The sequence below is a fragment of the Labeo rohita genome, chromosome 10 (genome assembly GCF_022985175.1).
Source record: "Labeo rohita strain BAU-BD-2019 chromosome 10, IGBB_LRoh.1.0, whole genome shotgun sequence".
Classification (NCBI taxonomy): Eukaryota; Metazoa; Chordata; class Actinopteri; order Cypriniformes; family Cyprinidae; genus Labeo; species Labeo rohita.
This window is the reverse complement of record NC_066878.1, coordinates 16,535,334-16,550,988: the sequence shown is the minus strand read 5'-3', so window position 1 is coordinate 16,550,988 and position 15,655 is coordinate 16,535,334. Positions and strand designations below refer to the sequence as shown.

General features: G+C 34.8%; 1 protein-coding gene across 1 annotated transcript in view; it reads left to right on the top strand.

Moving 5' to 3' along the window:
* The window catches only part of unc13bb (unc-13 homolog Bb (C. elegans)), a 110,262-nt gene extending 95,319 nt beyond the window's left edge, over window positions 1-14,943 (top strand). Inside the window, 10 exon segments of the mRNA XM_051120513.1 lie at window positions 4,124-4,212; window positions 5,509-5,655; window positions 5,745-5,868; window positions 6,158-6,208; window positions 7,541-7,618; window positions 7,722-7,869; window positions 8,241-8,297; window positions 9,113-9,205; window positions 9,305-9,464; window positions 11,803-14,943. Of these exon segments, the coding sequence (XP_050976470.1) occupies window positions 4,124-4,212; window positions 5,509-5,655; window positions 5,745-5,868; window positions 6,158-6,208; window positions 7,541-7,618; window positions 7,722-7,869; window positions 8,241-8,297; window positions 9,113-9,205; window positions 9,305-9,464; window positions 11,803-12,088 (1,233 nt within the window). The 3' untranslated portion in view covers window positions 12,089-14,943.
* The last annotated feature ends 712 nt before the right edge of the window (window positions 14,944-15,655 follow it).

Sequence of the window (15,655 nt, the reverse complement as noted above, 5' to 3'; positions counted from 1 at the left end):
ATTAGGGTTGAGTAGCTAGAACCGGTTCCAAATGTACACCCAGGAAGAGAAAAAACTTGAGCACTGTTTGTGTACATTCACACATCCGAAGCGCGAGCACAGAGAACAGCGGTCCGAACCTAAACATGCTTCTCTTTCTTATTTACTGACCAATATGCACTAAAATATGTCAGTATATCATCATAAACACAAATGTTTTGGTCTGAAGTAAATGTAAATAGATGTGAAAGTGTAAAAATAATTTGTAGATCTGCCCACAAGCGTTCTGTGTTAAAGAGACAGCAGCCTAATAAACATACTGCATGTCATTAATGTTAATCCAAGAACAAAAGAAAATCATTCACTGATGTTGACTGAATGTCGTAAGTTTAATGACAATTAATATATATAATATTTATGAAAGAAAACTAGTGTTCTTGAACTTATATATATATATATATATATATATATATATATATATATATATATATGTCACACACCTTGTCAGATTTGTGCTTAAAAAAAAAAAATAGAAAAAAATACAAACATAAAATATGAATTTCAAAATGTAATCATAAAATTATAACAAATTAATTATAATCTTTTGTTTTACAGTAAAAAAAATAAAAATAAATAAAAATAAAAACATGAAATGTACTTGAAGTTAATCTCATATTTAATTTTGTCATATATTTTTCTGACATCAGGTTTTAATGTTTTTTTTTTTTTTTTGTATACACTGGAAAACTTGTTCCCTGGATAACAGGGTTTATTAGGTGGTTCTGAATAAGCTTGTCTGTTTACATCCATGTTTCAGGATGTACAGTATGTATATCAATCTCAGAATAGGACCAGAATTAAAGGACTAGTTCACTTCTATAAAAAATTGTATTGATAATTTACTCACCCCTATGTCATCCAAGATGTTCATGTCTTTCTTTCTTCAGTCAAAAAGAAATTAGGGTTTTTGAGGAAAAACATTTCAGACTTCAGTGGGGATCAGTGGGTTAAAGGTCTAAATCGTTGTTTCAATGAAGCTTCAAAGGGCTCTACATGATCCCAGCTGAGGAATAAGGGTCTTATGTAGTGAAACGATCAGCCATTTTCTAAAATAATAACAAAAATAAGTGTATATACTTTTTAACCTCAAATGCTCATCTTGTACTAGCTCTGAGATCTGCATGCGTGTCTTCACGCATTACATAATCACGTTGGAAAGGTCACGCGTGGTTAGCTCTTCGTCTGTGTATTTCAGTTCAAGGAGGTCTCATTTTCTCCTGTTGTTTTACCTTTTTTTTTGTAAAAGGCGTTTGACTTTCTTTGCACGTTTACTTTGTAAACACTGGGTCGGTACTTCTGCCTACATCACGTGTGAGCTTTCACACCTGATTACATAATGCATGAAGTCGAGCTAGTGCAAGATGTGCATTTGTGGTTAAAAAGTGTATACATTTGATTTTTTTTTTTAGAAAATGACTGATTGTATCGCTAGATAAGACCCTTATTCCTCGGCTGTGATCATGTAGAGCCCTTTGAAGCTGCATTAAAACTGCAATTTGGACCTTCAACTTGTTGATCCCCATTAAAGTCCACTACATGAAGAAAAATCCTGGAATGTTTTCCTCAAACACCTTAATTTATTGTCGAATGAAAAAAGAAATTGTGATGAACATCTTGGATGACATAAGGGTAAATTATCAGGAAATTTTCATTCTGGAAGTGAACTAGTCCTTTAAATGTATCTCAGGTTTACTCTGCAGTGACATCTGCTGGTCAGTTAATTCCACAGCGCACTGGTTAGGAAGATGGTACATAACAACAGGGTCGTATTTTTATGGTGGCACACATTAGCTTCAGTTTGACTGTATGATCTGGCTTCTGTCCCCAGCTGGAAGAGAGTGAGGATGAGGAGGACGAATTACAGGAGGTTTGTTACTGGGATCATCCATGTTGAATTCATGGTTGTGCTTCATTCATTATTGTCCTTTTAATCTCCCAAGTGCCCCGTTCCAGCTCACAGACACGCGGTTGTCCCAGTGATCAGCCGTGTCTGAACTGTGTGTGAACTCCCATCCGTGTCTTAGCCCCTTTAACACCGGCTTACTGTGACCTTCATCTCGTGCTTGTGTTTTGTAGGGGAATTTATTACATTCGGGGGAAAAATTCATTTTATACCCTCCACAAATCTAAATAGGGCAACAGACTACTGTAAATAGGGCAAATAAATAATAGCCAGGGTTATACTGTATAGTAGCTTGTACACTACCATTCAAAAGGCACTAAAGGTCACTAAGGTGTGTTATTTTTTAGTTCTCTATTTTTTAAGAATAATACCTTTATTCATCAAAGATTAAGTTAATCAAAAGTGACAGTAAAGTCAATAAGTTACAAAATATTTCAAATAAATGCTGCTGTTCTTTTGAACTTTTTGTCAAACCAAAAATCCTGAGGAAAAACAGCATTATGGTTGCCACAAAATAATATTGATCAGCACAATGTTGGTAATAATAATACGACATGTCTGTTGAGTAGCAAATCAGCATATTAGAATAATTTCTGAAGGATCATGTGATACTGAAGACTGGAGTAATGATGCTGAAAATTCAGCTTTGATCACGGAATTGTATTACATTTTAACATATAATAAAAATGTATTTATTAAAAGTATTATAGTATTTAAATTGTAATAATATTTTTCAATATTACTGTTTTACTGTATTTTTTTTAACAAATAAATGCATCTGAGAATAAAAGGCTTCTTTCTAAATATAGATGGTTTAAAAGTGGTAGTTTATATTACAGTGTGTATTTTTATTTATTTATTTATTTATAAAATACACAGTATAATCACAATAAAGAAATAGTTCATTGTCCAAAATGTTTAAACTCTTTTGTTAAATCTTGCAAAACTCCAAGCCTAATATAAAAATTTTAAATAAACCAATATTTTATTTAACCTCATGCAGAGAATGAAAATGTTTTCTCTTTAGATTAAAGAACAAAAAATGTACTATTTTATTTTATTTTATTTTATTTTATTTTATTTTATTTTATTTCATTTTTTATCCTGTTCATAGACTCCAGTGTTGCCCCCATACAGCACAGTAATTGTTTTACTGTACTTCTATATGAGTGGTTAACATATAAATATAGATTTTGATAGATTTTTTTCCCTCAACTTTGCCCATAGATGGACATCTCAGAGGATAAGGTGTGTATTGAGCCCCTTGAGTCAGAAAGTGATTAATTTCATCCCTGAATTTAAATATAAATTTACTGCATATTACACGTTCAAATATTGATCTTGATTTGCACTTGGTACATAATTATACAACGTTTCTTTATATCTGTGAATATAGCCTGAGAAAGCAGACAGGGAGCAGAAGGTGAGACTTGTTGCTCGCTCCTGTGTTCTTCAGCAACGATCATTTAATATCTGTTCAGTCAGTCCCTTTAGTATCTCCAGGTTGTGTCTCAACCTTCCTATTGGTCCAGAAATCAAGCAAAATAAACATTAGTTTAATTTAAAAGAATGAGAGATTGTTCATTAGCATAACCAGATGTTGGTTGGTACTATGGGCCAATAGGATGGTGCTATGCAAATGACCCTGACATTTATTATTTATGATTGGTTCATAAAAAGTACACACTACTTTTTTTTCATTTTAGAAATTATATACTACTAGTATTCTCTAGTATACCAGAATAACTAAACCCATAGTTCCTCCCTCCCTCAATCCTGTGCACTGTAGTCTGGTTAATTTTATGGGGTTATGACATGATTATGGAAATGACTAAAAGTTAAACATTCCTTTACTTTGCTCTTTCTGAAGGTGGCGGTCAGCAGTAATAAGGTGGGTTTCGCAGCCTGTGCGGTTTATTTGGTACATGTGTACAGTAGAGGACACAAGTTCTGTCTTCCTTTTATTTTTTCCCTCCTCTCACTGGGACTGTGTGAATTTTACAGGCTCTTTTGCCTCATCACCATAAACCATGGTATTTTTCCACCCCCTCTGAACTGTTATACCATTGCATTGGTGTTAGGAAAATGGTGTTTGTGCACCGGGTGAACTATGTTCATTGAAATAATGACAGTGAAGAGCCATTGAACTAATCAGAGCTGTGTGTGTGTGTCATTCTGCAGCTGGACACAGAGGCCAGTGATATCCTTAACGATCTCCAGGTCAAACTGAACAACGTCTTGGACGAGCTGAGCAGCACATTTGGAAACACGTCAGTGTTTATACATCATACACATATGGGTTGATCACATAAAAATGCACAGATTATAAAACCCAAACTAAATATTAAGAAATGATACATTACATTTTATTAGACTCACCCACTTCTAACAGCGCTCAGTTAAACATATGTTGGTCATCACTACAGTTGAGGCCAAAAGTTTACACCCCCCTTTCAGAATCATTACCATTGTTAATTATTTTACCAAAATAAGACAGATCATACAAAATGCATGTTATTGTTTAAGTACTGACCTGAATAAGACATTTCACATAAAAGATGTTTACATATAGTATATACACACTGAGGACTACTGAGGGACTCGTATGCAACAATTACAGAAGGTTCAAATGCTCACTGATGCTCCAGAAGGAAACACGATGCATTAAGAGCCGGGGGTGAAAACTTTTGGAATTTAAAGATCAGGGTAAATTGTCATTATTTTGTCTTCTAGGAAACATGTAAGGGTCTTCTGTAGTTTCTGAAGGGCACTACTAAATAGAAAAAATATGATATTTAGGCCAAATAAGAAAAATACACACATCTCCATTCTGTTCAAAAGTTTTCACCCCCTGGCTTTTAATGCCTGGTTCTTACTTCTGAAGCATCAGTGAGCATTTGAACCTTCTGTAATAGTTGTATATGAGTTCCTCAGTGTGAAAAGGTGGATCTCAAAATCATACAGTCATTGTTGGAAAGGATTCAAATAACACAAAAATGCTGAAAAAACACAGAAATGGTGGGATCTGAAGGATTTTTCTGAAGAACGGTGTGCAGTTGAACTGTTCAGGACAAACAAGGAACTCATGAACAACTATCACTAAACAAAAAAAAAAAAAAAAAAAAAACACAACTATGGATCATTCAGGTAACAACACAGTATCCAGGGGATGTAAACTTTTGAACAGGGTCATTTTTTTTTTTTATAAATTCAGCTATTATTTTCTCTTGTGGACTATATGTCATCATCTTTTATGTAAAATATATTTTTCAGGTCAGTACTAAATAAACAATATCATGCATTTTGTATGATTCCTCTTATTTTGGTAAAATAATTAAGATTTTTAATGATTCTGAAAGGGGGATGTAAACTTTTGACCTCAGCTGTACATGTAGGTTTTAGATCATGGCTGACGTCATATCTAAAGATCTCTCTGTTGAGTAAAGATTAAAATTTCTTACGTTAGTCTAAAAGGAAATTACATTAATTTCACACTTTTACACAACCCCTCTTACTTTAGTCTAGCATGTTCCCTCTCCATGCTGAACTCTGATCTTCCTCGGTAGTTTCCAGAGCCGCATTGATGACTGCATGCGTCAGATGGCCAGTCTGCTGTACCAGATCAAGGGTCCTGTGAATGCCAACACCCGTAACCAGGTGGAGGCCGACTCTGATAACATGCTGCGGCCACTGATGGACTTCCTGGATGCAAAGTGAGCAAAACTCTCCTCACCTCTATAGGAAGCATTATGACTGTACCTGAAGCCTGTCCTGATCTATGTATGTGTGTGTTTGCGAGCAGTCTGATGCTGTTTGCCTCGGTGTGTGAGAAAACCGTGCTGAAGAGAGTGCTGAAGGAGCTGTGGAGGATTGTGATGAACAGTCTTGAGAAGACCATCATCCTTCCTCAGGGCAATGACACCTTTGTAAGACCTGTATGACTAGATCCTTAATACACTGTCATATGCTTTTGCATTTTATTATTTGGTCCCTACAAATGTTATTTGGCCCCTAAAGGCTTCATTGTAAAAGCCAGTGGCTCTCTGGTAGTTCTTTTGTCTGAAACCTTTCTTGTAAGAAATACATTAGTTCTTGAATGTGTTTTTAATTAGTGATCTCCTTATATTTATATGTTAACATGGAAAATCTATGTTTTACATGTAAAGATTTTCTTGTCCACTCCAATGCTGTAACGCTTTTATCTCTTCCTGGCAGGGAATGATCTTTTCAGCCGCTAAAGAACTGGGTCAGCTCTCCAAACTCAAGGTACCGCTCCAGGCTTGTTTAATCCGGACTATGATCCCTTTAAATTTGAGCTCAGAGCTCAGCAAGTGAATACAGATGAAGAGCCTTGATTTAAATGCTATCTACATGTTTCTGTAACATCACATGCTTAAAACTGTGTGCTGAGCTGTGCAAACAGAATATCCCGTGAAACTTTGAAACTTTTTTTTTTCTGTAAATCTCTGATATTAATCCACTGCACATCATTTCACTGTTGAAAGAAGTCAGATCACCAAAAATTAGTGGGTCCCATTACAAACAAACAAACAAACAAACAAATAAATAAATAAAAATTTGTTCACTGTAATGGTCATTTAAAAATATCTGGATTTTTTTTTTTTTTTTTATTAAAAACTATTTCAGAGTTAAAAAAAATCATACACTTGATATATTAATTTGTTACCTCATTTTAAGTAAGTTGTGCATAATTCGTTGCATCGTTTTTAGTAAATCATTCGCTCAACATAATAATTTGTTTCCTCATTTTAAGTAAATCATATGCTCGATATAATTTGTTACCTTGCTCAACATAATTTGTTCTTTTGTTTTTAGTAAATCATACGCTAATTTGTTATCTTACTTTAAATCACGTGCTCCACATAATTCGTTCCTACGTTTTGAGTAAACTGTGCACTCAATATAATAATTCTTTACCTTGTTTTTGGTAAATTGTGTGCTCAATATAATTAATCTTATTTTAAATAAATCATGTGCTTGACAATTTGTTCCCTCATTGTAAGTAAATTGTGAGCTCGACATTATTTGTTTCCTCATTTTTAGTAAATTGTGTGCTCAATATAATAAGTTTTCATCACTTTAAGCAAATTGTGCACTCAAAATAATTCACTCCCTCATTTTAAGTAAATCATTTGCTTAACATAATTCGTTCACTCGTTATTAGTAAATTGTGTGCTTGATATAATTATTCGTTAACAAATTTTAAGTAAATTGTGAGCTCAATATATTAATTTGTTACCTCATTTTAAGCAAATTGTGCGCTCAACATAATTCATAACATAACATAGCCGCAACAGGTTTATGAAATTGCAGACAGGAAGTAGAACAAGTTTTTATTTTGTGCGCATGATTTACTTTTTTTTACCCCTTTGTGACATGTTCGGGTCTCTGTAGTTTTCATGGGTTTCTGGTGTCAGAAATACAAATATATTAGCACATCACTGCTTATATTTACAAAACAATAATCAATTCAGTCATCTATTCAGTGTTTAGATACTCCAATTTCTAAACCCACTGATTTTGATTAGAGGTCATTTTATCTGTTTTATGGGTTTTTAATGTTATTTGGCTCTTTAGGATCACATGTCTGGTGAAGCCAAAAGCTTGACACCCAAGCAGTGTGCGGCCATGGACGTGGCCCTCGATACCATAAAGGTATAAATGATATTTTCTTTAAAAGCAGCAATAAATTTCCATGTTGTTTCAAAAGCAGTGGTGTGTACAGAATTAATATTTGCTTATTTACTATCCTCTGCAGCAATACTTCCATGCTGGAGGAAATGGTTTGAAAAAGACCTTCCTAGAGAAGAGTCCTGAACTGTCCTCGCTGAGACATGCACTGTCCCTCTATACCCAGACCACCGACACACTCATCAAGACATTTGTAACTACTCAGCATGCTCAAGGTAAACACACAGACATAAACACACACATCTAGTGACACACAGTTTATACATATGACAGACTTGATAACATCAGTATTATTTCCATATATTTTCTCATTTCCTGTTCTTTTTTAGTACATATTGTTTGATCTCCCAGAGATGAGTTTGTAAAACAATACACTAGGTGTCAGTATTGAGCTGTGGATTAATTTGTGTACTTTTTGTACTGAAACTTTATCTCTTCTTCAAGCCTTATCTGTCTTTTACTGCTTAATGTGTCTACTGTCCTTGTTTCTCTGCTGTTGTTCTTACTAATCTCTGTCTTGTTTTTAATGCTTTGCTTTTGAACTTTGTCTCTTCCATTGCTTTTCTGCTTCTGTCTCTGGCTCAAGTGCATAATGGGAAGGGTATGAGGATAACACCTAGTGAGAAAATACAGCCGTCCAGGGGTAGGTCACCACAGACTCCCTGAGACCAAATACCTTCTCACGAATAATCACAGATCTGTTACTAGATGTGTTTTGGGATTCTTTTTTTCCGCTACTGTGGTGAATCTCACAATCTCCATGTCATACTTTTGTCTAAACTTAAAATAAATGCTGATTTTAAACTTGTTAATCAGAGGCAGGTTGTATTACTGATATTATTTTAATTCTAGAGAGCATCTGATAGGACAAAAAATTTGGACTGTCCATTAATGACATCCAATATGTTTTCCTGGAAAATACAAGTTGTAAATTGTAAATAAATATTTGCAGCATAATAGCATATAGATGACCTCGATGCTAAAAAAACTTTTTTTTTTAAACTCAGTTAGCTCCCACTATAATTTAGGCCTCATTGTTATTATTTCCTTTTTCTGTAAATTTGGACACAGGTCCAGCTGGTTCATCTTTCCAGTGCACTTTTTCTAATGTTTAATTTTTTCTTAAAAGTTCCACCATGTGTGTGAGGCCTGTGTTTTACTGTATGTGCACCACATTTAAATGTACCATATTTTGGTGACAGATTTGTACCCTAAAGTGAGCTAAAGCTGTCCTCCTTTAGGGGACATTTGAGGACACCCTTATTTGTAACAACATAATAAAAATAAAACAGTTTTAATTTTGATTGTAAAAATGCAGGGTTAAGGTTAGGTTATAGTACTGCATTTATAACTAGCTCACTATAAAAACAACATGGAATATCACCATTTAGATAACAGAGTGACACGTGTCTGTGTGTGTGTGTGTGTGTGTGTGTGTGTGTGTGTGTGTGTGTGTAGGCTCAGGAGTTGATAAACAAGTAGGGGAAGTATCCATACAGATTGACCTCTTTACTCACCCGGGCACAGGGGAGCATAAAGTTACAGTTAAAGGTATGTCTAAATGCATTTTTACCATGTTTAAGCTAGCTTTATCTGCCCCACGGGTGTATTTTTTTTTCTGATGGCTGAATAACATTTCTTTGTTTCTAGTCGTGGCTGCTAATGATCTGAAGTGGCAGACATCTGGGATGTTTCGGCCATTTGTGGAGGTCACCATGATCGGCCCTCATCTCAGTGACAAGAAACGCAAGTTCACCACCAAATCGAAGAACAACAGCTGGGCGCCCAAATTCAATGAGACTTTCCATTTGTGAGTGCAAAACCTATCCATTCACAACTGATGAGATTAATGAATAACAGTACATTAAACGATCATGTGTGAGGAATTAAATGAGACAAAATGGATGTCTCTCTCTCTTTTTCACAATTTTTGAAAGAGAGAATAATTTTATAAAGAAATAGTATTGCCAAAGCAAGGTTTACATTTGATGGATGGATGGATGGATGGATGTGGTAGATGGATAGATCTGTAGGTGGATAGATAGGTATATGGATGGATAGATGGATGGATAGTAGGTGGTAGAGAGGTAGATGGATGGTAAACATGGATGGATGGGTAGATGGGTACATAGATAATAGGTAGAAAGATGGGTAGATAGATGGATCTGTTGGTAGTTAGTTGGATGGTTAGTATAGTTAGTATATAGGCAATTGTAGGTAGGAAGTTGGATGGTAAATAGATGGGTGGATATTTGGTATATGGATGGGTAGGGAGATGGATAAGCAGTTAGTGGGACTGGTAGATGGATGGATAGATGGGTAGATAGATAATGGGTGGGTAGGTAGTTAGTTAGTTAGATGGTTGGTATAGTTAGTATATAGGTAATTGTAGGTAGGTAGTTGGATGGTAATTGGATGGGTGGATATTTGGTATATGGATGGGTAGGAAGATGAATTGGTAGACGGATAAATAAATGGGTAGGTAGGTAGTTAGTTGGATGGTTAGTATAGTTAGTATATAGGTAATTGTAAGTGGGTAGTTAGATGTAAATAGATGGGTGGATATTTGGTATATGGATGGGTAGGGAGATGGATTGGTAGACGGATAAATAAATGGGTAGATAGATGATGGGTAGGTAGTTAGTTGGATGGTTAGTATAGTTAGTATATAGGTAATTGTAAGTGGGTAATTGGATGGTAAATAGATGGGTTGATGTATGGTACATGAATGGGTAGGGAGATGGATAGGTAGTTAGTTGGATGGGTAGTATAGTTAGTACATAGGTAATTGTAGGTAGGTAGTTGGATGGTAAATAGATAGGTGGATATTTAGTATATGGATGGGTAGGGAGATAGATTGGTAGTTAGTTGGATGGTTAGTATAATTAGTATATACGTAATTGTAGGTAGGTAGTTGGATGGTAAATAAATGGGTGGATATATGGTTTATGAATGGGTAGGGAAATGGATTGGTAGTTGGGTGGATAGATGGGTAGATAGTTGGATGGTAAATAGACGGGTGGATATTTGGTATATGGATGGGTAGGGAGATGGATAAGTAGTTAGTGGGATTGGTAGATGGATGGATAGATGGGTAGATAGATAATGGGTGGGTGGGTAGTTAGTTAGATGGTTGGTATAGTTAGTATATAGGTAATTGTAGGTAGGTAGTTGGATGGTAAGTAGAAGGGTGGATATGTGGTATATGGATGGGTAGGGAGATGGATTGGTAGACGGATAAATAAATGGGTAGATGGATGATGGGTAGTTATGATGTAGGGAGATGGATTGGTAGTTAGTTGGATGGTTAGTATAGTTAGTATATAGGTAATTGTAGGTAGGTAGTTGGATGGTAAGTAGATGGGTGGATATTTGGTATATGGATGGGTAGGGAAATGGATAAGTAGTTAGTTGGATTGGTAGATGGATGGATAGATGGGTAGATAGTTGGATGTAAATAAATGGGTGGATATGTGGTATATGGATATGTACATAAATAGGTAAGACGATGGCTTGGTAGATGGATGTTAGATGGATAGATGAGTAAATGGATGGATAAATAGGCGGTTAGTTGGATGGTTACTATATAGTTAGTTTTAGGTAGTTGGATGATAGATGGATTGGTAGGAAGATGGATTCGTAGATAGATGGACAGATAGGTAGGTGGTTAGTGCGATAGTATAGTTAGTATATAGGTAGGAAAGTAGTTGGATAGTAAATAGATGGGTGGATATATGGTATATGGATGGATAAGTAGGAAGATGGATTTGTAGATTGATGGTTAGTATAGTATACTTAGTATATAGGTAGTTGGATGGTAAATAGACAGGGTAAATATATGGTATATGGAAGGATAGATGGACAGATGGATAGGTAGGTAGATAGATGATAAACAGATGTTTAATATTGGCCAAAATTAGATTAGGATTAATTTGTTGTTGTTGTTGTTGTTGTTGTTTTTAGTGCTTTATTTTTATTTTCATACAAAGTAATTTTATGTATTTTTTTAAAATATTATTTATATGAGTGAGAATTGAAATATGCATTATTACTGCATCTCTGCATTCAATTTCATCAAAGATTTTTAAAGAGCAATCAGAAAATGATTACTACTGAATCATACTTATTCTCTCTGTGTGTGAGTGCAGTATTCTTGGCAACGAAGATGGGCCGGAGTGTTATGAGCTCCAGGTGTGTGTGAAGGACTACTGCTTCGGCCGCGCGGACCGTGTGGTCGGTATCGCCGTCATACAGTTGCGTGATGTCGCGCCGAGGGCCAGCTGCGCCTGCTGGTGTCCACTAGGTCCACGGATACACATCGATGACACGGGCCTCACCGTCATGCGCATCCTCTCCCAGCGCTCGGGTGACGAGGTGGCCAAAGAGTTTGTGAAACTCAAGTCTGAGACTCGCTCAGCCGAGGAGGGGAGGTGAGGATGTTCTTTGACAGCAGAAGACAATCTGAGACTCTTAAGTTTTGGACAGATGTCAACACTTTCATCTTTCTGTGTCCACATCAATGTTTTTGCTGCCCACTCACACCCACAGAGAAGGGCTTTCAGCAGCACAAGAGAGGCCATGTGACATGTTTTATAAAGAGCACTGTTAGTTCAGCAGTGGATGAGGGGGAGTCATCCACATAAACACAATGAACACATTATTCTTTTCATATATTGGATGTAAAATTAAAAAACACATTCACACATCCAGCCACTAACAAACTAGCAAAGGACTAGTCAGGTTAGACACCATGTTTTACTTGATGAAAATGAAACGATACTGTGAAGGATGGATATACAGTACTGGGTTGTATTGTGCCAAAATTTGTCGAATTAGTAGTTTGTTGTCCGTTGGATATTTTTGGCAAAAATTAAATATACAATTTAGTGCTGTGCAATGATAAATTACAATTAATTGCATCCAAAATAAAAGTTTTTGATTACATAATATATGTACAGCGTATATTTATTATGTATATATAAATACACATACAGTATATATTTCGAAAATATTTACATGTATATATTTTATTGATATAATTAATAGTACATATAAATATATTTAATATATTAACATAACATATTCTGCTTAAATATATCCGTGCATGTGTATTTATATGTACATAAATAAATATACACAGTACACAACTTTTATTTTGGATGCGATTAATCATAATTAATCATTGCACAGCAGTAATACAATTACATATTAAATATAATTACATATTACATTAAATTAAACTATTTTAAAATAAGAAATACAATATTACATTTATAATAAATCCTGTTTTAAGATCATTTGTACATTGAAATTATTTTCTTTGTTTATTTCTAATTCTGAAACTCTCATATTTATTTGTTAATTGATTCACTAATAATTGCAATAGGGATTTTTTTTTATTACAGGTTAAATCAAAATAAATTAAATGCCATACAATAAATATGCATTTAATATGTAGACAGTACAAAAACGACTATGATTCTATATGAATATATTACTGTTTAATATATGACTTCACCTTTTTGAAAAATAAAAATAGAATTAAATAATATCATAAAAAATTATTAATATAAAATAAATAATATAAATGTATTGCACAATGGAAATAATCTTAGTAATTAAAAATGTAAAAAAAAATATTTTGCAGTTGAACTTTTACCCTTTTTTAATGAAATGCCTTCATTTTCATTGTTTTCATAAATGTAATAATAATTGCAAAAAGTAAAATCAGGCATGTCTATCCCTCATAAACGTCATGTGTCTATCCCCGGTTTAAAGTCCTTCGACCTTCAACAAATAGATGGCGCTGTGAGTGTGGTGGGTCATTATTTTAGTCTGTTGTAGAATACAGAGATTCCACATCCATTCGTGCACTTTTTTTTTCTTTGTAAACACCCCTTTTGCCATGTTTATTGCCTTATTTTGTTGATGCTGTGAATGTGTCAAGTTGAAATGTAATGATTCTGATTGTTTTGAACGTTGTGACTCCTGAGACAGTGTTTGTGTCCTAGGGGCCAAATCTCATTCACCTAGTGTTGTGAAGTGATTAGTTGCACGAATGAATCAGAATAAGTAATCCAAACGGACAACCTGGGGAGAAAAAGTTTGTAGAGAAGTATCATAAACATTTCACACCATTACAAAGTCAGCTCACGTGTCCGTCAGCCGAAAGTGTGCCTTTATTACAGGCTTTGTGACTGCTCAAGATAATGGATGACCTGTTTGCACCTCAGCCCACTGATCTTCTGCCTCTTACGGTCACCATTCATTTCAAAAGCAAGCGGCACTTCAGCCATCGTCGGTGACCAGTAGGTGGCAGCAATAATCTCAAGTTCACATTTACACACACCAAATGACAATGCGGCATCATAGGACAGTATTGAAGCTAAAATGTGTGAATGCTTTGATGGGCTGTCATGTAATATTTTTCAGTACTTTATATTTATGTAGTGGAAAGCAAGTGCTGGAAAATCAGCACAAGCTGGGGTGAAAATATGAAAGGTAACCTATATCAGATCAAGCTCAAATATGATGATACATGTTTTGTTTTTTTTTTCATTTCAAAGCGGCCTTATTTTATCTGTTCTGCTATTTTCTATTTAAAAGATTTTAACTTTTTTTTTTCTTTTTCCCTTTTAAGTAAAGATGAGTTAATCCCTTTTTCTGCGATGTCTTGTTGTTACTCTTTCTTCATATTGATTGACTTTCTTTAAATGTTCATTTGAGGAATTTTGTACTGTGTTGTGCTGTGTTTTTCCAGAAACTCGAACTGCAAAAACAAAGAGGAAAAAGACAGTAACACTAGATGTGTCCCCTCATTTGTTGCCTGTGCAAAAAAGTCTCACCTTGTTAATCCAAATTTTAATGTAAAAATATTGTATTTTTCACAAAACACTGCCAATATGTAAAATGTATGTTGATATTGCCAATCGTTATTGTGACTGTTGAACCTGTTATTTATTTCTGTACATTTTTCACTTCTATCTCTGTGTCACTTTATATACTATTACCATTGTTTAGGCCAGCAGTGTTTGGACTGTATTTTAGGAGGGAACTGTCACTCTTTGTAATATACACATTCCTCGTGCCAACTTGTTAAAGTTCTCACTTTTTTTTTTTTTTTTAATCTTAAAACAATATTGACAATTACTGGCATGTATGGGACTTGATGAGTTTACTCACATTTTTGAAGTTATATTGGTATTGTACACAGTCACTGACAAGGAAAAATGTGTTATTAAAATGTTTGTGCACACTCCAACAAATGAATTTATACATAAAATATCTTAAACTAATGTTTTGAGCTGGTTGGATTTTATTTGTAAAGAAAAAAAATGTGTGAGGAGTTTATTTTAGGGTTGTCCCGAGTACTTGATTAAAGAACAAACAAACAAGAAAATAGAACTTCCAGAACAAAAATGTACAGATAATTTGCTCACCCCTTGTCGTCCAAGATGTTCATGTCATTCTTTCTTCAGTCGTAAGGAAAATGTGTTTTTTGAGGAAAACATTTTTAGGATTTCTCTCCATATAGTGGATTTCAGTGGTGCGTGCAAGTTTGACCTTCCAAAATGCAGTTTAATGCAGATTCAAAGAACTCTAAACAATCCTAGCCTTGGAAAAAGGGTCTTATCTGGCAAAACGATCAGTTAATTTCTAATTTACATACTTTTTAACCTCAAACACTCGTCTTGTCTAGCTCTGCGTGAACTCTGTATATTCCGGTTCATGACAGTTAGGGTATGTTGAAAAACTCCCATCTCATTTTCTCCTCCAACTTTTTTTGTAAAGGGTGTTTGACCCTCCTTGCGCATTCGGTTTGTAAACACTGGGTCGGCACTTGTAGGACGATGTAGGACGATTTTGAAGTTGAAGTTGGAGGGAGCCGATTAATCGACAGAATAATCGACCGATTACTTAATTGCCAAAATAACCTTACAGCCCTAGTTTGTTTATATTCATTATTCACAGTAACGTCATACACTTTTGCTCTCAAATTTG